Source organism: Salminus brasiliensis, chromosome 14 (assembly GCF_030463535.1).
Source record: "Salminus brasiliensis chromosome 14, fSalBra1.hap2, whole genome shotgun sequence".
Lineage (NCBI taxonomy): Eukaryota > Metazoa > Chordata > Actinopteri > Characiformes > Bryconidae > Salminus > Salminus brasiliensis.
This window is the reverse complement of record NC_132891.1, coordinates 35,512,806-35,538,356: the sequence shown is the minus strand read 5'-3', so window position 1 is coordinate 35,538,356 and position 25,551 is coordinate 35,512,806. Positions and strand designations below refer to the sequence as shown.

The following is a 25,551-nucleotide window of genomic DNA, read 5'->3' as shown; positions in this document are numbered from 1 at the left end:
AGTGGTTCCTGTGGTGCAATGGTTGCTATTCATTAATGGGATGAGGGTTCTCTATCACAGCTTTGAATATACTGTCAGTGTAAAGCCAAACCTGGTATCTCCAAAATGTTAGAAATTTAGAAAAAGGGGAAGGAAAAAAATGATCCCATGTCACACAAAGCCACCAACCCACTCAGCGGGAGACAGGCATGTGATTTTCCCGCTCTCTCACAACTCTGTGTTGTATGTCATCTTGCCCACAATCCCCTCCTCCAGCGTGGCTAGCTGTGTAATCTGGCCTCCAGCCTTCTTTGCACTGGCCAGTTCTAATAGGATTGAGACGGCCAATCACAAGCACTGAACCGGCCATCACTGCACTTCTACTGGCCAGGGCGGAGGAGTGGGTGGAAAGGGTCCACCCTTGGTGGGTGGGGCTTATAGAGAATGTCTGGAAAGAACGATGATCTCTTTAGTCTAGCTCTGTGGGCGAGAGAGGGAAGGTGTGAAAGCGGGAAAAGAGAGCGAGACTCAAAAAAGTGAAAAGGTTTGGGAGAGACTGGTTGGATTGGTGAACGCTATCCATTTCGCCTGACCATTCTTCAGTCCGTACGCCGCCTTTTATTCCGGTGGGCGAGCGTCTCTGGGCCCGGGCCCTGCTGGATGGAGATTTGCTAGAGTGGCTGGTGCAGGTCGAGGTGTGGCTATGGCGGTGGCACTGGATGCAGTGTGGGTGCGGGTGAAGGGGGTGTGTAAACAGAATGGTCTGCTGATCCTCTCTGTGATGGCTGTTGTCATCGGGTGCCTTCTGGGGTTCTTCCTGCGCACCAAGCAGCTCTCCGAACAGGTTAGTGCTGCTGCAGCCCCAACACACTTATCCAACCCTCCCTACACAGCCCTGCCCAGTCCAACATCTCCAGTCCAACCCTCCTGAACATCTCCAGTCCAACCCTCCTGACCATCTCCAGTCCAACCCTCCTGACCATCTCCAGTCCAACCCTACCAACCATCTCCAGTCCAACCCTCCTGACCATCTCCAGTCCAACCCTACTAACCATCTCCAGTCCAACCCTCCTGACCATTTCCAGTCCAACCCTCCTGACCATCTCCAGTCCAACCCTACTAACCATCTCCAGTCCAACCCTCCTGACCATCTCCAACATATCTGTATTCACCATCTTCAAACCAACCTTACTAACCATCTCCAGTCCAACCCTACTCTCCAATACATCCCTTCTGACCATCTACAGTACAGTCCAATTGACCATGTCATATTCAACCCTACTAACCATCTCTAATACAATCCAACTGATCATCTCCCAACAATCTTTACTGCTCACTTCAACACACCTCAATTCACCATCTCCAAACCAACCCTACCGACCATCTCCAACACAAACCCAAATTCAAGCCCCATGCTAAACCTTAACACAGTCTCACTCACTTTTACACAACCCTGAATACCTTCTCTGGAATTCTGGATTGGATCTACCATCTACCATCCTCAGCCCACCATCTCTACTCACCATTCTTAACCTGCCCTATTAATCTCATTCGCCTAATTCACCAACCCCAACACAGGCCTACCCTCAACTCCCACCACAGTTCTGCTCACTATGCCCAAGCCAAACCAACTCTCAATCCATGTCATACCTACACTGACCAGCTCTGTTTCTCTAAAACACAGATGTGCCATCCCAACACAGCCCAACTCCCAACACCAAGCGGCCAGAAGAGCTTCATTTCTGACCTTCTGATTTCTACCATGCCTAACTTCACAATCTCAACCTAAAAACCCCCAACCAGCTTCTGGAAGCATTTAGCATATGCTAACAAACTGTTTGTATCTTCAGCCCATCTCTAGCTCTCGTGCTGACTAAAACCTTATTCTCATGGAATTTGCCTAAAAATAAAAAGCACCACATGCCATTTGCAGTGGCGCTCAGGGATTACGGTTCAATCATACAAATGCTCTTAGTAATTGTACATTAAGCAAGAGAGCTGCTTAGCCTCGGTGCAGGTTAAAGCCCGCGGGAGATGCTGTCTGTCATTTCAACGAGATTGAAACAGGCTCTTAAATTTGGAGTCCATTTTTTGAAAGATATTTTTTAAGAGGTGGGAGGGCATCGGGACTGACCGCAACATATAGGAGATTTGGCTTGTTGGAAGGAATTGGGAATTTAAGCGTAAATGCCGCAGGTTTCCTTCTCGGAAACAGTGCGCGAGCTTAAAGATGTGAAGTCCAAAATTTCAGAATTCGGTCTTCACCGTGATGCCGGAGGGAAAATGCTGCTCTGGGTATTTTAGGTAGTTTGGAGATGAGGCGGCACTGAGGAGAGCTTTCATCTGTTCTCCAATTGGCATCAGGGTAATTGGCAAGGCCCTTTTCCTATTAATGGAATATTTGATTGTGCCTCATCTGCCACTCTCCCAGGTGAGGTTTAAACAGATGAAAGCCTGCCGAAGCCTTTCACAAAGAAACTATTACAAGGTCAAATCACACGTCACGATCTCACAGGTCAGGGATGATGTTAACAGGATTACAAAGAACAGGCATCTCCATGGTTACAGGGAAAAGTTCACTGTTCTGTGAGAGAGACGTGATGTATGAGTTCTATAGGAGGCCTGGAGAACATTGGTCAACGGGTTCGTAAAGGCAAAACCCAGAGGAGGCTGCATCAGTCAATGAAAGGGTGGTCTCATTATATGACCCAACTCCAAAAGGTTGGGGTCAGTCATACTGTACGGAATCTCTATTGTTGCAATTGTATTTGATGGAGGCAGCATGGCAGGTGTGACAGGTCAATATGCTGGGTCAATATGGCTGCATGGGGTTAATCTTTTTACCTCATATACCTTTGTACCTATACTCAGTCACCCTCCAGCCAGGGGACAGTGGTGGCTCAGAGGTGGTTAGAGCTCTGGGCTGTGGATGTGGTTGTGGGTTCGATACCCAGGCTCGGCAAGCTGCCACTGTTGAACCGTTGAGCAAGTCCACTCACCCCTTTCTGCTCTGGCATGCTATTCGAGTGGCTGGACATTGTTCTGAGAGAATGTGGAAAGAACCATTGAAAGAACAAGTGGAGCAGACTAAAGTGAGAGTGATTGGGTGGTTAAGTGATTAAATAAATGCCCTTGAGTGGAAATAATGGGAAAAGGAGATAACTCTACTGACACACTTACACGTGTCATAAAATACATTTATATAGTATAACCAGAGGTGTCAAGTAGTGAAGAAATACTTTGTTACTTAAGTAGAAATGTTGGTTCTCTAACCTTTACTTGAGTAATTCTTTATTTTTCAGCGACTTTTTACTTCTTTTTCACTTTTTCATTTTCACCCAATTATCTGAACTTTCTCCTCCTTACATTTTAAAAGTAGCCTTGTTAAAAAACCCTATCCAGATAAATCGAGCCATCCGCTCAATGAAGCTCATGTTAATGCTCAGTAGAGCACAGGGACGCTCCTTTAATAGAGCTGATATTACTGAAATGCTTCATTTTCAATGGGCAGATCTGCAGCTGAAACAGGAGCCTAGTGCAGCCCAACATTTTTAACATCAACATTTTAATAGATCGTTCTCCTCATTATGACTTTTAGAGAAATGGGTTTTTGGGGAGGGGGGTAGTGCACTATAGACCCCTGTGGTGCGGCCTAAGCTTTCGGTCTTTGTTTTCCTTCCATTACTTTTACTTTTCTACTTGAAGTCGTTCTGAAACCAGTACTTTTACACTTTTACTGGAGTAAAAAGCTTCAGTTGATACTTCAGCTTCTATAGAAGTCTTTTAAACCCTCGTATCTCCACTCACTTCTACCTGAGGAATGAATGTCAATACTTCTGACACCTTTGAGTAAAACTGTTCTCTGAGCTCTACTTAGTAGCTATGTGGTTTTGTTTGAGTTGAAGATGCCTGTTAGCTTTGTCCATGGGTTCCATGTTGGCCCCACCAGGAGAGGTTAAACATGAGCCCCATCTGGGTTGTACACTGCACATGGGGCCTAGACAGGGCTGATGGGACCCATGTGAGATTAGGGCGGGCTGTAAGGATGGGGCACATTGGGTAAGCCCAGCAGGGTCCCGATATCAACACATTTACAAACCACTCAGAGCCCGTGTCCTCCCTGAACCCACCACGAAGCCACTAGGAACCCACCTAGCCCACCTAGGTTAGTTTGGCCCTATATTGGCCCTGTTTAGCCTGTTTTGAGCTCTGCTCTGGTTGGACACAGTGATGACTTGATGTTTTTAGAATTGTAACAAGAACTTTCAAATGATTTGTTGGAGTATGGTCCTGCACCATTTGTTGTTAGTGTAACCAAACAAAACATTACTGCAAGTCTTATTGGATAGTGCCGCTATCCTGTCAGTGCAGTGCAGCCTAGTTAGCAGAATGAGTTTATCTAAAATGCTGCATTTATTATTATATAGCTTCATAAAGACATGATTGCAGCAGTCTATGATTTTACATTGATTGGTTAGCTGTAGCCTTGTAGGTTAATAGACACCGGAAAGAGAAGGGATGGTAAAGCCAGTCGGGGTTTTCTCTGGGTACCCTGGTTTCCTTCTGCCTCCCAAAACACACGGAATTGGCCGTGCTAACCAAATTCCTCTGATGTGAGAGTATGTGAATGAACGAATGTGCAGTATTCTTGCCCTGTGTCCAGCTCAATTCACTGGGTGGGACGGAATATGCAAATGAGTTTAATGTGCAACAATTATTGCAATTATTACTGGTGTTTTGGTTGAATTGGGAGGGGTTCTGGTTGTCCTGTGGGAAGTTTTTGCAGTAGTGGGAGGTATTTTGGTTGTACTGGGTGGGGTTTTAGTTGCGTTGGGTGGGGTTTTGGTTGTGTTGGGTGGGGTTTTGGCTGTCCTGGGTGAGGTTTTGGCTGTACTGGGTGGGGCTTTGGCTGTACTGGGTGGGCTTTTGGCTGTGCTGGGTGGGGTTTTGGACCAGAGCACCATGTTCTCAGAACTGTAATTAGCCCCTGAATGTTACCATGCCAGGCTGGGTGTGTGTAATTTTGGGGGTGATTTTCTTGCGGGTGTTTGAGGTTCACAGTTTGTCCCTTTTCATGTACCGACTTGTCATTAGTCAACAATTCTAAAATAAATAGAGTTTAAGACTTCTTTACAGAAGCCTTGAATGTTACTCAGAGCCTTGGAGGAGTCCTACATAAACAGGAATACACTCTCTCTGAGAGGCCCGGTCACTTAGTAATCGCTAGCACAGAAAGCTTTCTCACTGGAGAGTTATTGCACACAATAGTGCTGTTCCTTCGCTCAGTGAAGTGGTCCTTGAGGTGGCTGATTAATGTGCATGATGCAGAGCTACCTAAAGCTTCTAGGGTCATTAGTGACTGTTCAATGTTCAATGAAAAGCCCCCAAACTGGACTGGATTATATATAATGTTTTAGGCAGTTCCCCCTGTTTTCTTTCCAAATATAACAACAAACCTCTTCCTGTTAAATGTCTGCATTGATTGATTGATTGATTGATTGATTGTCCAATTCATGCTTTACTGTACGCTCTACCTGGACAAATAGGATGTACGTAGGTTTTCTAGATCAGAACACCTTAGTAGCAGGGAAAGTGATATATAATGCCCTGGTAATGATCCTACAATCTGATCTGATTATTAATACTTTATTATGCATTTTCCAACCTTCATTATTTGGTTATTACACATCAGAATATTTTGTAGGTCAAATCCCATTGTTTTAGTCACAGGAAATATGAAGAATTTCTAAAAAATCAATTTTCCAGGTTTGGGCTCAGAGTATGTCTTCACTCTGTGCTCCAGGTCACATGGGGTCTCAGTACAGTGACATTGAGGTCTTCTACACAAGTGAAGAAAATGCCCTAACATAGACTCCAGAGGGTTAACTAGCTGGCTTGCCAGCATAAGGAAAGCTACTCGTGAAAGGGGTTAAAAACAGACCAGGCAAAAACAAAGCACTTGAAGTAGCTGAGCTCCTTCCGTCCTGTTTGCTCCTTTTAAGGCTGGTGTTAAGAGCCTTCTTCAGTCCAGTTAAGGGACATAGAATGCTGACATCGAAGGCTAAGTGGATTCAGAAGATGTAGCGAGAACACGCGAATGGCCCTGAGAGGGAGTCTTGTTGGCAGTGTGAATGCCTAATGGTTTTTCAGTGCTAACAAGAAGCTACAGTTCAATACTATAGTGTAACCTTGGGTGCGAGATATTTATAGTTAAGGCCCGAACACTGTAAGCAGCATGTATAAGATGGGTCTATAAAAGAACAATAACCATGCTTTCGGGAGTGGACTGGGTGTATGGCTTCATATCTTCGCAAATTTGCCCAGATTTTAAGGTCGTTCCACCTTAAATAGTATTGGCCGTGCTAGCCAAATTCCTCTGAGGTGGGAGTATGTGAATGAATGAATGTGGAGTATTTTTGCCCTGTGTCCAAGTCAATTCACTGGGTGGGACAGAATATGCAAATTAGTTTAATGTGCAACAATTATTACTGGTGTTTTGGTTGAATTGGGAGGGGTTCGGAATGTCCGGTGGGAAGATTTTGTTGTATTGGGAGGTATTTTGGTTGTACTGGGTGGGGTTTTGGTTGTGCTGGGTGGGGTTTTGGTTGTACTAGGTGGGGTTTAGGTTGTACTGGGTGGAGTTTTGGTTGTGCTGGGTGGGGTTTTGGTTGTGCTGGGTGGTGTTTTGGTTGTGCTGGGTGGGGTTTTGGTTGTACTGAGTGGGGTTTTGGCTGTACTGGGTGGAGTTTTGGTTGTGCTGGGTGGGGTTTTGGTTGTGCTGGGTGGGGTTTTGGTTGTACATCCTAAATAGAATTTCGACTCCACAGCATTGTGGAAGGTGGAGCGTAACTTCCAATAAGAAGTTGGCGAACTGAATAAGTTTACTCCAACTTCATGCTTTAGTTCATTTAGGTTGGAGTGGTCCTCGTGACGTAGTCCATTGTAGCTCATTCTCGTCTCATCTTCAGCTTTTCTTTTTTTTTTTTTTTTTTTTTGGTGATTGATGTCTGGATCTATTTGCTCGAATTTGCTGCTGTTTCATTGAACCCATTCTTCCCTGGACCAGTGAAATGTTCCTCATGCCACTGGCTGCAACACAACCAGCCACCCCCATGCTTAACAGTTGGAAAGGTGCTCTAGTCATGAAACTAGAGCCAACTTCATCAGTCCAAAAGGTCTCAAGCGTGTTTAGACGCTACCTGAGTTTCTGAGATCAGTCCATCTACTCATCAGATCATCTACTCGTCTTCTCAGCTCTTAAATTCAGACCACGGCTTCCAAGAATGATCCAAAAATCAACACTATATATATATAACAGTCAGTTCCAGCAAACACAGGAGTCAGACGTCTGCTGTGTCTCCTACAAGAACTCACTCACGACTGGGCTGAAGGCAGAGGAGCAAAAACAAAGCACTTGAAGAAGCGATGCATTGCTCCTGTTCCTCTGGGAGGGTCTGCTGGTATTTAAGAGCCTCCTTCACTGCAGTTATCGTTATTACACAAATCACTGAGGTTGAAAGAAGCCCAGTATATTCACAAGGACAAGCGAATGGCCCTGAACAGGAAATTATTGCTAGGGCCTGAATGACTCTTGTTAAAAATCTTCAGGCTCCTTCAAACCCAAATGCTGAAGAAGCTCCACCGCAGTTATGCTCGCCCAGCCCGAACTGGAGGAGGTGCTATCTATTTCATGTTAGTTCACACCTGGCATTAACAGGCGAGATTTGGGGAACCTTTGGAGGTTCTTCAGTTTGAAAGTGTGGAGGAACCTCTTAAGGTGTTTTAAGGGACCTTCAAGAGAAGCGTTTTAGAAGAAAAAGGTCCCTTGAAGGTTTCAAAGTGAAGAACTTCCAATGGTTTGAGCTCCGGGCTGTTTCTGACAGGGTTGTGGGTTCGATACCCAGGCTCGGCAAGCTGCCACTGTTGGGCCCTTGAGCAAGACCCTTCGCCCTCTCTGCTCCCCGGGTGCTGTCTAGTTGGCTGCCCACATTTTGCTGTACATAGTACATTGACAGATACGTCCTTGGAGGAGCCCTTAAGTTCTTGGAGTAACCTAGAGGTTCTTCCAATGAACAGAAATGTAGACCAGGAGCCCCCAAACCTCTGCATGCCACTAACCTGCACCTTTAGCAGTCGCTGTGAGTTTCATCATGTTAGCATCTGACTGCAGTGGATGTCCAACATCACAGCGCCGGGGAAAGCAGCATGATTTCATGATTTTAAGGATTATATTCTTACTTGTCCAGCAGGGAGGAGGAGGGGGGGGGTAGTGAGGGGAGGTGGGGGGAGGGAGTATATTATTTTGGGACTGGATTTATCTCCAAGGTCATGGTAAAATCAGGCAAAGCCAAAGAGATGCTGCACAGCTGCATCACCATGCCTGTGTGTGTGTGTGTGTGTGTGTGTGTGTGAGTGTGTGAGTGTGTGTTCTGAAATGTTCAATCGGCATATTTGTGCAACACAATTATACACATATCCACACACTGTATCTCCCAGCATCTCTGTTAATAGGCAGTAGGTACTACAGACACACACATACACACACACACATGTATGTCCACACCCATAGCGTAGTGATGTGTTGCAGTGCAGACTAAGCTGTAGCTAATGCTGCTGCAGGCTGGTAAAGCTCTTTAGCCTCCATTATCACAGACAAACACACCCACCCACCCACACACACATGCACAAACGCACACAAACACACACATCTCTCTATCCATCAAAGTTCAACACTCCATCTCTTCCTGTCAGTCTGTCAGTCAGTATTCCAGTCTGTTCTGGAGTCAGGAGAGAGCCGCAGGAGGAACACCACTAACATCCCAACAATCAGAAACACAAAACAGATTCAGTTCAACCAAAACTAACTAAACTGAATCCAAACAGACAACCTGAAATAGACTAAAACAGACTAATCTAAATGAAACTAGACTAATCTGAATTAAACAGACCAATCTGAATTAAACTAGACTAATCTGAATTAAACAGACCAATCTGAATTAAACTATATCAATCTGAAATAAACAGACTAATCTGAATTAAACTAGACTAATCTGAATTCAACTAGATCAATCTGAAATAAACAGACTAATCTGAATTAAACTAGATCAATCTGAAATAAACAGACTAATCTGAATTAAACTAGACCAATCTGAATTAAACTAGATCAATCTGAAATAAACAGACTAATCTGAATTAAACTAGATCAATCTGAATTAAACAGACTAATCTGAATTAAACTAGATTAATCTGAATTAAACAGACTAATCTGAATTACACTAGATCAATCTGAATAAAACTAGATCAATCTGAATTAAACAGACTAATCTGAATTAAAATAGATCAATCGAATTAAAATAGATCAATCTGAATTAAACAGACTAATCTGAATTAAACAGACTAATCTGAATTAAACTAGATCAATCTGAATTAAACAGACTAATCTGAATTAAACTACACTAATCTGAATTAAACTAGATCAATCTGAAATAAACAGACTAATCTGAATTAAACTAGATTAATCTGAATTAAACAGACTAATCTGAATTACACTAGATCAATCTGAATAAAACTAGATCAATCTAAATTAAACTAGATCAATCTGAATTAAACAGACTAATCTGAATTAAAATAGATCAATCTGAATTAAAATAGATCAATCTGAATTAAACAGACTAATCTGAATTAAACAGACTAATCTGAATTAAACTAGATCAATCTGAATTAAACAGACTAATCTGAATTAAAATAGATCAATCTGAATTAAAATAGATCAATCTGAATTAAACAGACTAATCTGAATTAAAATAGATCAATCTGAATTAAACAGACTAATCTGAATTAGACAGACTAATCTGAATTAAAATAGACTAATCTGAATTAAACAGACTAATCTGAATTAGACAGACTAATCTGAATTAAAATAGACTAATCACAATTAAACAGACTGAACTAATATAGTCTAATCTGAATTAAACAGACTAATCTGAATTAAACTAGATCAATCTGAATTAAACAGACTGATCAGACTAACAGACTAAACTAAACTAAAACAGACTAATATGAAATAAAATAGAATTGAATAAAAAAATGCAATTAACTAACTAAACTAAATCAAACTCAATGAAAATTCTCACTCCCACTCCCTTTCATCTCTCTGTGTGTGCGTGTGCGTGTGTGTGTGTGTGTATGTGTGTTACATCATGCTGTGTGTGTTGCTGCTCTCGTGCTCATCTCACACAGCAGCTCAAATGTAATTTTGCAATCATGTAATCTGGGAACTGGATGTTTTAGTCTTTTTTTTACACACACACACACAAACACACAAACACACTTATACACGCACATATGCACACACACACACACACACAAAGTGCTTAGTGCTATCTTAGCTAGCGCATCAGTAAACAACAACATGGCAGAGGCAGTCTGAGCTCACACCAGCAGATACACACCACGACACACACCAGCAGATCCACATCATAATCTCACATGGGATTATCCCATCTAGACTGTATGCAATGTACAACCCAGATGCAGTTTGGGAGGAGGAACATGCCTGAATCTGATGTCCAGTATCTTCCATCTCCACCTCCCACATCCCATGACAAAGTCTCTGCAGCCCACCGCCTCCAGTCATAACTCTCAGCCCTCCCTCGGAATACAAAGGAAAGTCAAGGTGGATCTGGCCTTCTAGCTCTAAGCTGAACTTCAGCCCAGAGTTCTCAGAGTTCCTTTACTCTCATAGTCCCACATTCTCCTCCCACACCATGATCACATGCTCGGGGCTCTGTCAGAACTCTTAAAAACATTTTTTTCAGGGTAGAAATGGAAAATTCAGGTGCAGGAAGTAAAGATCCGGCCCACTGAACTACGCTACACCATTTTCACTGTAAAACCCAGAAGCACTCCCGTCACATCAGTGCTGAACCACCAGCAACAGACCATTATCACACCTCCACGCTCAGTAATGCAGGAGCCCATCATTTTTAACAAGGCGACCAATAAAACGAGGGCTAAACTGAAGTGGAGTGAACACAGGGCTTTATTTGCGATTAAATATGCTAATGAATTAATTTATAATCCAATCAAACAGTTTCAGCAAGGCTTGGTTAAAACCCTTGAGAAAGAGAGGCCTCTGTGCCGGGTCAGACCCTTCAGTGTCGGGTCAGAGCCCTCGGTGCCGGGTCAAACCCCTCCACGCTGGGTCAAACCCCTCAGCGCTGGGTCAGAGCCCTCTGTGCCGGGTCAGAGCCCTCTGTGCTGGGTCAGAGCCCTCAGCACCAAGTCAGACCCCTCAATGTCGGGTCAGAGCCCGTGCTGCCAGTGTCAGTGCCCGTGCTGCCAGGTCAGACCCCTCAACACCGGGTCACAGCCCTTGCGGGTCAGACCCCTCAGCATCGAGTCAGACCCCTTAGCACCAAATCAGAGCCATTAGCGCCAGGTCAGACCCCTCAGCACTGAGTCAGACCCCTCAGCGCCGGGTCAGACCCCTCAGCGCCGGGTCTCGGTGAGCAGTTTAATGTAGAAATACGATGCTGTGTCTCTTTGCTAGCTGTGGATTTATTGCTAACGTTGCTAATGTTTACATGGACTGAGTGGGAGGAGTTAAACCTGCTAGATCTTTCCTCCTCCAGAATGAAGCTCAGTTCCAAAAGGTGCTTCAGACAAGAGAAGCTAGTCTTTCGTCCGTGTTGGAGAGACTCCCAGACTTGCTAGCTGCCCTCCTGTTGGCTGTGCTGAAGCCCAATGTTGAACAGTGCAGGTGGAAGTTCGCTAATGCTGCTGTTCAGAGCGGGACGTGACGACTCAGTGATTCTGATGAAGGTCTATTATGTTTGACCCTAAATATGGTCACAGTGACTCAAGGTCTCTTTGCTTAGAAGCACCGATTTCCACTGATATTAGTTTAGTACCCTTTCCTCCAGCGCTTTCTTTTCTTCTCTCTTTGCTTGTGTGCGATAATGAATGATTCGCCCACAGAACCATTAACAGCACATTTCATTTGGAACCTTAAACCCACACAAATGGCATGAGTAGGTGAAGTGTGTGTGTGTGTGTGGGGGGGGGGGGGTAGATACTTGCTTGGCCTTTATTATCATTTGAAGGGTAATTTGGGAGAAGAAGCCCACCGGGGTAAGTAAGTTGACCAAGGCCTCAGTTTCACCCTAAAATGCTTTAACAAATTGATGCAAGATCCCCCTGGAGGGCTTCTTAAACCAGGCCATTTCCAGGACCCTGTTGACTGGATAATTCTGGTTGGTGGGCTATTCTCAGTCCAGCAGCACTGCTGTGTCTGATCCACTCGTACCACCAGCACAACACACACCAGTCTGAGTGCTTAGTCAGCAGCACTGGAGCACCACAGGGAACTGTTCTCTCTCCCTTCCTCTTTACCCTGTACACCACTGACTTCCAGTACAGGTCAGACCTCTGCCACCTTCAGAAATTCTCTGATGACTCTGTGGTAGTCGGATGCATCAGGGAAGATGAGGATGGAGAATACAGTGACCTGGTTAACAGCTTTGTTGTGTGGAGTGAGAGGAATCACCTGATTCTCAATGTGGCCAAGACCAAGGAAATGGTGGTGGACTTCAGGAGGAAGAGGACCACGACCCCACGGTCCCATTACCATCACGGGTCAGGATGTGGAGCGGGTAGTCACCTATAAATACCTGGGTGTCCTCCTGGACAGCAGACTGGACTGGAAGGCCAACACAGAGGCTGTGTACAGGAAGGGGATGAGCAGACTCTACTTTCTGAGGAAACTCAGGTCCTTTAACGTGTGCAGCAATATGCTGGAGACCTTCTACCAGTCTGTTGTTGCTAGTGCTGCCTTCTTTGCTGCAATCTGCTGGGGAGGCAGCATCAGGAGTGGAGATGCCAGTAAGCTCAACAAACTGATCAGGAAAGCTGGATCAGTCCTGGGCTGCTCTCTGGAAGGCTTTGAGGTGGTTGTGGAAAGGAGGACTCTGAGCAAACTCACTGCCATTCTGGAGAACACTTCCCACCACCTCCATGATCTACTGGTCAAGCAGCGGAGCACTTTCAGTAACATGCTTCTCCTTCAGCTCCGCAGCAGTAAGGAACGGTACAGGAGATCGTTTCTCCCAACAGCGATCTCACTGTACAACGCCTCGTCACTGTGCCGGGACATTATTCTGCACTGAGTGTACTAATAGAACAGTCCCGCTGTTTCTCAATCGGACACTATTCTGTTCATCACTATGTACTGCCACACAGCTCTGTCATCTGCACTGCCACTTTAAAACTCTATTGTTTATCACTGATACTGTACTGATACCCCAGGATGCCTTACATCACTACATTATATTAATGTAGTTACTGCACTGTTACATTACACACAATTCATTCTGTATATTACATTATATTAATGTCATTACTGCACTGCAATCACTTTTTCTAGTACTTCTCATTATATAATTGGGTTATATTATTTATATTATAGCTGTATTTATTAATATAGCTGTATTTATAGTCAGGTTTACTATTTCCTACTATTTTAAGTGCCACCACCATGTCAGTCAGGGTCAGTGCAGTGCTGAAAATGCTGACCCACCACCCAAATACTACCTACCTTCTCTGTGGTTGAAGAACAAACAGGGTGAAGGGAGGCTAATTAACAAAGTATGCAGAGAAACAGCTGGATACAGTCTGGACTTATAGAGCTACGCAGTGCTGCTGTACGGTCAGTGGAGCTGATATGATGGGCAGTGAGTGTAGAAAAAAAAGGGGGGGGTGGTCTTTTTCTTGGATCAAAGTTTTGGCACCCTACATTTTGCCACTCCAAAGTTTGTGGACACAGCTCCATTCACCAATCGTATTGGAAGAGCCTTTGCATGAACAGAACTGTGTCCACAAACTTTTGGCCAAAATGTAGGGTGCCAAAACATTTGCTCAAAAAATGGTTTGTCCAAAAGCTCATCCAATACATGTGGCCAACAGATCTGTGTCCACAAACTTTTGGCTCAAAAGTGGGGTGCCAAAATCTATTGCCCCAAAAGCCCAGCGACATTTGGCCAAAAGTTTGTGGACACAGCTCTATTAGCCAAACGTATTTGATGAGCTTTTTGGCACTCCACATTTTACCACACACCTAGAACACAGCAACACCATGGCATCCAACAGGCTATACCATAGCAACACCATAACAACCCCCTGGGACACCATAGCAATTGATCAATTGATTGAACTTCAGCTATTCGTTTCTGAGTGCTGGTGTGTGGAGGGTTTGCGGCGTGTGTGTATAGTGAGGCTGTATCACATCATGCAGCACTGCTCTCACTGTGAAGGATCATTCTAGCACTGCAGGAGAGAGGAGAGGGTCTCAGAACCTCATTACTCTCAAGATTATGTGATATCTGTGTGTGAGTGAGAGTTTGAGTGTCTTGTATCTCCTCCTCCACACTTATCAGAGTACTTGGTAGAAGCTGTCAACCTGTTTTTTGTTGTTCCAAGTGGAAAACATAGTTCCATAAGCAGCAAAGCCCCCAAAAATGCATGAAAAAACAAATAAAACTGCAGAAATTAGAGTTCTGCAGTAATTCCAACCAACCTGGCTTGACTTTACTTAACCTAAGCATGCAAGCTCCTTGTGAAGGCCATCAAAAAGGCAACTGAACTGAGGGGAACCTCACTTGAGGTCCTTAATAAAGTAGAAGTTTAGCTAATTTACAACAAACGTTGACTCTTAGCAGGTGTTCTCTTGGATTCATACGTGTGGGAGATAAGATGTGCAGTGACCACAGTCATTTAATCACCCTGAAGCTTTACCGACCCACTGGGAATTCTCCCAACCAATCCCATCATCATCACTCAAGCGCTGGAGACTCAAGCCTCTCAGCAAAGCTTGTTGTCTTATAAGGTTTCCAGGAATCACTTTACATGATTGTCTTCTTGAGTCAGCCCAAGGCATACTCGAATTACGAGGCTGCTTAGGGTCCCAATGCCACCAGGGGGCCCCAAGAGCACCAAGATATCATGATAAAAATGCATATTTTTAAAAATAACATTGAAAAATAAACAGGATTTTTATATTAATTTATTATCATAGGTGGCACACCAACACTAGGTTAGTCCATTTCTGCTGTTGGGCAAATGCAGATAGAGTGGGGCTTGGGTGGTCCATAAAGGCAGCCTTAGCCAATCGCATAACTTCATCTACAACTACCCTGACCTCACCCAACTCCAACCTCCAGGCCAATCACAGGACTCACATCTGCACACACCAGCAACCTTCACCAATTACACAACTACTTAATCTACCAGCAACACTAGCCAATCATGTGACCCCATGTAACCTCAGCCAATCCTTGAACCTTCAACTACATCGACCTCCAACCTTCACCAGTGATGTAACCACAACATGTCTACAACTCCCTCATCTCTTAACCAAGGATAAAACCCAACTACTTCCAACCTTCAAATGATCTAATCCACCCATAACCAATCACAGAACCCCCACACTCACCCCGGCCAAAGCCAGTCTCTGCCCTATCGTCTCGTTTCCTATCAACGTCCCCTAACTACCTCAACCACTTCCAACCTAAGCCAATGCCGTAAGTTCTAACTCCATCTATAAATAACCTGAGCCAATCACATAACCCAAATCTACACTGGCTTTGATCTCATCTCAATCCATAATGCAGTAGATCCCACCTCAACCCACCCTATCACCCCCCTCCCCAGCCTTGACCAATCGTATAACCTGCATCTACAACTGCCCTGACCCTAACAAACCATCAACCCACCCCTGCAAGTAGCTCAGCCTTCACCTATCACAAAAGCCATCCCTACAGCTATCCCTAACCGTTATCAATCAAATTACAGCCTGCTAACACCCTACCCATGACACTTCCTCTGAACATATCCAATCAGAGGACCACCCCAAGCTATCTGCAGCAGCCTTCATCAGTTAGAAGACATCTGGAAATTCAGAGCCTAGGGATAAATCTGCTGCTTCCCTCAACGTATCCGTTTTTTAATGGTCGGCAAGATGTGCTTGCTGGGATTTCTGCGGTCTGGGAGGGAAGTGTGCTGCAGTACACAATGCAATGCCATCTGAAGGTTAAGTTCTTGCCTTGCTTTCTTCTCCAGGAAGTGAAGTACTTCCAGTTTCCAGGAGAGCTCCTGATGAGAATGCTGAAGATGCTGATTCTGCCTCTCGTCGTTTCCAGGTAAAGGCTCTTTCTGCTCTTGTTAAAATGCTCGCACCCCAGCTAGACACTCTGGGTTCCTCTGCTGTGGTACCATTTGCATCCCATCGGAGAGCCTCTCCATCACAGCTTGCGTGATTTAATGAAACCAGCTACATTTCAGAGCAGGTGCCAGATGTTGCGCTGACAACCCGAGGCTATACCTCGCTCGCGGCGCAGCTTCAGTTCAGGCTTTGGAGAAATGAATACGGAATCCAGTCCATTAGGATAAATAGTTTTTGCAGGAGCAAATAAGCAAAGCAAAGACTGTTGGGAACGACTTGACAAGCTAAGGGTTGTGTTCGCACCTGAAAGCTTGTTTCGCACCTCTTGCAGCTCTTTTCACACTTTTAACCAACGTGGGTGACTAATTAGGGTGCCATTTGCACCGCAGGAGAGTTTTCCTTATCATGTATTAGGCTGATGACTGATGACAGTCCTACACACACACACACACACACACATACTGAAAAACAGGAATCTATTTATGCACTGTTTTCTTATATCGCTTACACCTACACTACATGTCCAAAGTTTGTGGACACCCCTTCTAATGAAAGTTGCAGACACAGATGTGCAAAGGCACACACAAACAATACCCTTTTGGAACCATGCCACATAATGCCAGGCATGGGCAAGAGGGGTGTAAAGTCCCCCCCCAGCATTGAGCATTCTCTGGAATGATGGTTGGTGGAGCTCCATGCAGTAATTTTAGAATGAGCTGGGGAATTGGGGATGAGGTGAGGTGGTGATCATCCTGCAACATCCTGACCTCGATAACACTCTTGTGGCTGAATACAATCATCTCACAAAAATGCTCCCTCCAAAATCTGGTAGAGGTAGAGGTAGAAAGAGGTAGAAAGCCTTCTTCCCTGGACAGTAGAGACAGTTACTCCAAGAAAAGCAGGATGAGAATTCAGAAGAACGAGCGAGCTGGTATTCTGGACAGCTGGTCCCAATACTTTTGTCCATATAGTGGAACTGTCTGTTACTTAAAATAAAACGCCTGACAAAATAGTTCCACTCTCTGATTCTTAATAAGCATTGCTTGTCACAGAGCACAGGAAGTCTTGAGGCCCTTGAATGGTCAGGTTTTCGTGAATTTCCTATATTCATATATTCATATAAAAGCCTTGCAAAAGAATCTGGGGCTTCAAGACCACACAAGCCTCTTTAGGGCTTTGATGTAAAATGTTTAGACATCAGCAGATTCTGCTGAAATGCTAGTGCTCCTACAGGTTCAAAAGCTGGTGAGATGAGAGGAAGAGACCGAGTGGTTGGATTGTTGAATATTCAGAAGACAACTGAGCAGACGGGAAGATAAGAAAGCTATCATGAAAGAAGAGAAGCCTGGAACCACTCGCCCTGATCAGTGCAGTCTTGAGAGGTTGAGGAAGCGATGATCTTCTGATGGAACTGGGAGCTGTGAGATGAGAGGAAGCCGGGTTGTTTAGCAGCTCCTGACTCTGGTAGTTTTCTAATCAGTGCCACACACTGAGACACGCATTGCACAGCTGCTTCCAAATTACAAGGCCACGGCAAGGTGGTCCAGGCAGCTGAGCAGGCCCTGGGTTGAAAGGGAGGCGTGAGAGAGTCTTAACTGTTTCTATTCCCCCTCATTTTGGAGCATGGAAGAAGAAGGCAATGCTGGAAAGTGAACACAAAACAATGGCTTGGACTTTTTTTTTTGTCCTTTAGTTCTGAGGTTCCTCAGGGACCCCCAGAAGGTCCAGATATTTGCTTCAGCTTAACTCGTGGAAACAGGCTGGAATAGAGGAGCAGTCTGAGAACCACTGATCTAGGATCTTGGAGGTTCTCACGGTCTTGGGCTGCCTCCAGACATAGCCCAGGTTCACTAGCATTCTGATGACAGATTCAAATGATTCATTTAACTGAGATTTGAATAGATAGAGAGTGTTTTTCAGACTTTGACAGAGAAAAAATTCATGAGGGAAATGTGGTCTTATGGCCAACTTTTGGGAAACTGCATACCACATGCATTCTTCAAAGCGACGTGTTGTAAATAGTAATTTGTATTTTTCTGAGCAAATCAACAAGTTCTGCCAAGATAAGCAAACTTTTACACATAATTTCTTCCAATGCAACAGATTGGCGTAGGGCTGGAAATTCCAGTTAGGAAGAGCAGAAAGAATCCCACGACCTTGAGTAGGCACTGGCCTTCAGTGCTATCCGTTGTGTATTTATGGGCCTAGTTAAAAGCCCTGACTCTAGGCCATTCTGAAAGCACTGCTCGTCATGACGGATGTAGCAGCTCGATAATGACACTTACGATGAATATCCAGCTGTGACTGGCAATTTTCAAATGGCTGGAGACGTAAGACTAATAATGCTAATGATAATACTCACAATATTAACATAATGATATACTTCACAGGTTTACACAAATAGAACATTACAGCGAATAGAGCCTATAGCATAGTGCAAAACTGTGTCAGTATAGCTGACGTAAGAATGAACTGACCAATAGAAATGCTCCAAAATGACTTGGAACAAAATCTTTTTACACTGACTTCCATTACAATTGATTGAAGTAGCTGAATCTGCAGGTGTATGGAAATGTACAATCATACAGGTCTACCAGCAGTGGCAGAAATCCCTACAGTCTACAGGAAATTCTTGCAATTCTCATCATTCTTGAGCAGAAGTGAGCAAAGACCTTTTCGATATGTTGATGGTCTGAAGTTCCCTGTGGAGAATTCTTTCAGAAATTGGTGGTAAAGGACCTGGGTTGACTTCTAGAAGCAAGTCTGTCAGTTTCGTCTTTCAACCACAATCCTTAGGAGAATCTCCTGTAGACTGTAGGGATGTCTGCCACTGCTGGTAGACCCGTATGACCATAAGCTTCCACACACCTGCAGATTCAGCTACTTCCTTCACACTATGGTCTTTGGCCATGCTTAAATGCAATAACTCCTTTTAGCCAATCATTAACTGCATTAACTTTGCAAACCATCCTACGAGACACTGTACTGCACTGTACAGCACTATTCTCAAAGTCTGAGTTTTGTCAAACACCCCGCAGGTATTTATAGCCCAGTCTCCCTCATGCAGTGCCATCTGCAGGAGCTTGAAGTTACTACCACCTTATAACACGCCCCCAGTCTCAGTTATAATGTGGTCGTAACTTCAGTCTCATTCCAATTGATCACATCTGGTCAATTTTGACCCTAAAATGAGACTGGGGACATGTTATAAGGTGGTAGTAACTTAAAACACATCCCTAGTCTCATTTCAGGGTCAAAATGAGACTGGGGACGTGTTATAAGTTACTACCTACGAGACACTCATTGCATTACACAGCACTTTTCTCAAAGTCTGAGTTCTGTCAAACACCCCGCAGGTATGTATAGCCCGGTCTCCCCCATGCAGTGCCATCTACTGGAGTCTGAAGTTATTACCACCTTATATCATGTCCCCAGTCTCCTTTTCTGGGTCAAATTTGACCAGATGTGATCACCTGGAATGAACCATGGTTTTATCTCGCCTAGAAATTGATTCCTCTGTATGTGAAGCAGGACGCAGGAGTTGAAGGTAACTCCTCCTGTTCTTAAAGGTAACCTGTCTTAATGATTGTTCTGGCTGTCGCTAATGGTGTATAAATGTGGCTGAAAGAAAGGTGGTTGATTTCTTCTCTTCCAGACTTCAGTTGCAGGTGGACGCCATTGATTTCCCAATTTCCCCCATTATTAGCGGAAGCTCAGTCTGCCACTCTGGAGCAGCTTCTCCGATTGATGCTGTAACTGCTAATGACAGATGTATAGAGCTTTATGGGATGAATGGGTCCAGGCTGTTGGGGGAAAGTCTTATTTTTACAGAACCAAATGTGCTTCTTCTTTGGCTTCTGTTGCTGCAGAGCTGCTTCCCATTGTGTGGATTAGTCATCACTCTAAATGATCCGGTTCTGCACTTATTATAGATCCTGTCTCCAGGGCTTGAGGGAGTCAAAGGGTCTGTGAAAGGCAGCCTACTTAATGCATGCCTGGGAAGTAATCGAATTAAATGCAATCAGACAAGGCATGTTTGGTATGCTTCCTTAGTTTAGCACTGGGGCAACGAGGCTAATAAAGCTAACAAGTAATGGAAGATTATAGTCCATCAATTAGTATATTGCTAACTACAGGCCTAAATCATCACACACTCTCCTCCAACCATGTGGAGGTGTTCAGTACTCTCTAGTAGACTGGTTTATGGGGTTTCTGGCTCAGTGTGCACGGATGGCTAATGGATCAGTCCAGTGGGGTCAGGAGGTTTAAAGATACTTGTGCCAGGCCTTGTAAGACCATGATTCATCCCTAACTGCATGACCAAATGTAACAATGTACTCCGGTGCTGATTACTAGTTGCAGTACCTGTTAAAAACTAGTAAAAATGAGTAACTGCTGACCCAATTCAAATGATTACTATGTACTAAGTAATATAACTTGATTATTTTTCATCATTTCAGGCTTATTTACCTAAAATAAAAAAGTATAATGTAACAAAATCAAACTTCAACAAGACTTCTTTGACCAAAACATCTTCAAAACAGAATTTTCAGGAATGTAAAATCACACATATGGAAAAATATAGCTAATTATAATAGGATATTGGCACTTTCAAGATTTGTAGCCTTTCAGTAGTCTCGAACCCTTCTGGACAGCTACACTACCTGGACTATATACTTACTGTCTCTGCTGTCCAGGGAAGGCTTTCTACTGGATTTTGGAAAAGCATTGCTGTAAGGATTTGATTTCATTCAGCAACAAGAGTGTCACAAGAGTGAGGTCACAATGTTGGATGATCACCATCCTACCTCATCCCTGAGGTACTGGATGGAGCACCATCCATCACTCCAGAGAACACAGTTCCACTGCTCCTTAGCGTAATGCTGTGTGTGTGTGTGTGCATTTGCACATCTGTGTCAGCAATGGGTGCAAGTACTAGAATGCACTCATTAGAAGGGGTGTCCACACATATTTGGACATATAATACCTTCAGTCAGGTTCCAAATCCAACACATCTCTAACACACCCCAATCAAGGACGTCTGATGACAGTAATTAGTTGGATCAGGCAGGTTGAATTAGGGTTGGGTCCAAAGTCTGCGAGAAGGTGGCTCTCCAAGAGCAGGGTTGGCGAACCCTGGTGTAAAAAACCCCTGAAATAACAAGCTGTACAGCTGGCAGGTCAACCTTCATAATGACCATCCTGAAGGAACCTGGTAAGTCTCCTGAAGCGCCATGACCTTTGCATGTGCTGGTAAGCAGATATGATTGACTGGGTGGGAGATATTTAAATGAACAGACACAAATTGCTTGGTTTATGATGTTCCAAAGCATAAACACCTCCAAACACATATGCGAGTGGTCAGGAACCACGTGAATTCACATAGGACATCGGGAAACTGGAGTTTGGAAAGAATGCAAACTCCTTCCTCTTGTTGATAAAACCTGGCAGGGTTCCCTGCTCCTCTCTGAATGTGAGCCAGACTGTGCAATGCTGATTTATTAGGGCTGATTTATGAAGATTGGTTTGTTGTTCTGTGGTTCTTTTGGGAAGCTCAGCCTGGGTGGTTTAAAGACAGATGGAGGGGCATGGGGACAGGGATGCACACCCTTAAACCAGTCAGGAGAAGTGATGAAAAAGCAGCGTTAAACTGTGCAGTCAGAACATCTGCTGGAAAAGCCATCAGACATCTGACATCAGCTTTCTGCCTGCCAGAGGACAGTCCTGTTTATGTGTAAGTTCGTAACCTTCTGGCTGTGGATGATGAAGACAACAGGAAAGGTGGTCAAAGAGCCAAGAAGTGTGCTAAGAGACCAGCTAGGCTAGCCTCAGTGTGCTAATCAGCTAGCACGCTTGCTAGTTTGTAAAGCCTGATTTGAATAGTAATTAACTGCTTTGTCTGGCTCCAAGCTTTGGCTTCAAACCACAGTGTGTCGCCTTCAATTCCAACAAAACAGGCCTTTATAATTTTCAGCAAATGTGGAAAAACAGCTGGATAAAGTAAAATATTGGTGCTTCAAGAGGCCTGTCAGTGGTCTCGAACCCTCCTCCTGGACAGCTACTCTATATAGACTATTACTATATACTTTTTTTGGAGTAACTGTCTCAACTGTCCAGGGATGGCTTTCTACTGGATTCTGGAGGAGCATTGCTGTAAGGATTTGATTGCATTCAGCAACAAGAGTGTTAGCAAGGTCGCAATGTTGGATGGTCACCACCCACCTCATCCCTGAGCACTAGCCCTCATTTCAGAGTGGCTGTGTAGCCTTTAGCGTGCTAAGCACGAGCTAGCACATTAAAGTAATGAAGATCAATCAGCATCACATCACAGGTGGATACATATACAACCTCCAAGTCCAGCAAATCAAATGGTATGTTAAATTAAAGCCCCAAGATGTTTATCCCTCCTCAACCAAACTTTACTCCACTGTGAGGTGCCATTCTCTACACCCTGGAGGCAGAAACTGGGAGGCGAACTCTTTTGGCCTTGAGTTCAGGGCGGCTTCGTGGTAGAAGCTTAATGCAGAGCCCCTCTCATAGCTGAGGTCAAAGTTGAGCCTTGGAGGGAGAAGAAGGGGGTGGGTGGAGGTGAGTGCGAAGTAGTCCATCATGAAGGTCTTGGCAGCTTACACGTGTAATCAGGATATGCAGACATGAAAAAGCATTTCCATAATCTCTTGAGGATCAGCTGCATGCTCTTGTAAATGCTTTAACCAGTAATCTCACATCCCAGTTCCCCTCAAGGGCGCTGGAGGCTGCTCCTCTTTCAAACTAAGGCTGGAATTTAGGTTGCTGTGATCACACTATCATGTTTCTTCACCAGCTGAAAAAAAAGACGTTTTGCAGAATATCGTATAAAGCTGAAGCTCGGTTGAATATCCATTCACCCACCTCTGTAAATTATAAAGCCACTGAATCTGCCCACATCTCTGCAGCCCAGCCTGATATCCACAGCTTGTTCCAATTTGAGATGGAGGTGTTTTGATGGTGCGGTGCCCCACTTTTAAGTTTCAGAGACCCTGGTGATCCATTAAGTCTCAATAACAATAGATTCCTATGGGCCCTTAATTCAACTCAAACCTCAGTTACTACAAAACCCAATGGACAATGGACTGTCCCAACATATCCACGTGTAAAATAACCCAGCAATATTTGTGGAAACCCCTTCTAACGAATGCATTCCGCTATTTTAGGTTGCACCCATTGCTGTAGAGAAGTGCTGCCAGTAGAATAGGACTCTCTGAAGCAGATTAACATCATGAACCTATTGGCACCATGCTTCCTAATAATGCCAGGCGTGGGCTAGTAGAAGGGTTCAAAGCCCCCCAGCATTGAGACGTTGTGAAGCAGTGGAAGAACTGTGTTCTCTGGAATGATGGTTGGCGCTCCATCCAGAACTTATGGGATGAGTTGGGGTGGGTGGTGATCATCGTCCAACTTCCGGACCTCACTAAAACTTTTGTTACTGATTGCAATCAAATCCTCACAGCGATGCTCTAACATCTAGTAGAAAGCCTTCTTCTTCCTTGGACAGTAGAGACTTAAGTTGCTCCAACAAAAGGAGGAGAAACTCCTGATAATTTATATTGATTTCAGAAGGAACAATGAATGAGCAGGTGTCCCAATACTTTTAAGATTTTATCAGATCAACATTTCCAGTCAGAAATGAATTTTCCACAACAACCAATGATGGAAGGACATTCAGCTGGCCTGGAAACATCTGAAAGACGGGCAGCGGCCCTGTTTCCTATCAAATTCATCATGCACTTTTTTGGACTTTGAAATCCAACATGCTGGAGTTCATAAACACTGTTCGCTGCTCAATTACTTCATTGTAACTAAAACAAAACCAAAGATTCAAAAATGAACCAAATTGAACTAAATATTACAAATGATTCAGTGTTTTAATTGACAGGAAAGGGCTCAAACGTACAGAACAATAAGCAATCAGTCCAAACAATGTCCAGTGATGCTTTTCGAAATCCACAGTGATTTAAGCGCAGGTAATCAGTGTCATATGGAAGGAACTATTTTTCTCTCCAACAGGTGTGAACAGATGGCAGCGTTCTCCCACCCACTCCTTTCCCTCACACTCATCGTCCTCTTGGCCTTCAGGAGGACTTTGCTGATAAGAATTCCTTTAGATCTCAGACTTGATTGGACCTAACAGACCTAAACTCACATTAGCAGCAGAAAACAGCTTGTGCAGTAGTAATTTAGGCGCATGTGCTTTACTGTGCGTCATTTATTACTGGCTAACTATAGACATAGGAACTTTAATATGATCATCATTTGCTGACAGGTAGCTTAGCAACCAGTGGCAGAATGTACACCACCACAGATAACGATGCTGCTGTTTGTTTTGTCAGGCACCTCCGGACCCCTTTTAATATTATGCTTCCTGTCTCGCTGTAAAGCAACAGTTTGAGCTTACTTGATGATGATCGTTACATGCTATTGAGGCTCCTTTGAAGTCTACATTAGAACACATATCAGTCAGAGGTGCAGAGGATTAAGCAGGGGTGAATTTAGGAAGGGGAACGGGACAGAAGGTAAAGACCGACGCCATCAGGTTGGTCCCAGATTCATCCCAAAGTAGTTCTCCTTCTTCATTGCTTCATCTATTTAGTAAGATGTACAGCCCCACAGCATGACGCTCCCACCACCATGCTTAACAGTTGGTACAGTGTTCTAGGGGTTAAGTGAGAGTCACCTTACTCCTTCAGATATACCTCTGCTCATTATGGTCTCCCAACCCAATCTCAATTTCAAGGCTCATCTGACCCTAAAAGCTTCCTCCCAAGGCCTTTCTTTGTCCATGTCAGGATTAAAGAGCAGGGAGCAGGGCCACAAAGAATGAACAGGTGTCCCAAAACTTTTGTCTTTTTGTCTTGACTTTTGTATATATATATATATATATATATATATATATATATATATATATATATATATATATATATATATATAGTAGTTTTAGTTCAGTGATGATAGTATTAGTGATGAGCAAGTGTCCCAATACTTTTGTCCATAGAGTATTTTATAGTACTATTTTTCTTTGATCATGCCAAGCTTAAAGGTGTCAAATTTCCCATGTCTCTCCATGTCACATTGACCTGTCCGGTCGAGGGAGAGAGAGAGAGAGAGAGAGAGAGAGAGAGAGAGACAGTAAAGTAAGCTGCATTAGCCACTTTACGACTGGCACACTGACGGAACGCCTAGGTTTAACCATAACCATGGACTAAACCATTCCTGGCCCTGAAACCCAGCATTCCTACTGCCACCCCTCCATACTGTGAGATGCATTACTGTCACTGTGTTGCTATAATCTCTGGCCGGCCTCCGCCAGCTGTTCCATT

The 25,551-nt window shown here is 44.1% G+C and overlaps 1 protein-coding gene across 1 annotated transcript in view; it reads left to right on the top strand.

Annotated features, from left to right (window-relative positions):
- Window positions 1-682: 682 nt before the first annotated feature.
- The window catches only part of slc1a7b (solute carrier family 1 member 7b), a 46,026-nt gene continuing 21,157 nt past the window's right edge, over window positions 683-25,551 (top strand). Inside the window, exons 1-2 of the mRNA XM_072696222.1 lie at window positions 683-823; window positions 16,093-16,172. Of these exons, the coding sequence (XP_072552323.1) occupies window positions 683-823; window positions 16,093-16,172 (221 nt within the window). The remainder of the gene's footprint in view (window positions 824-16,092; window positions 16,173-25,551) is intronic.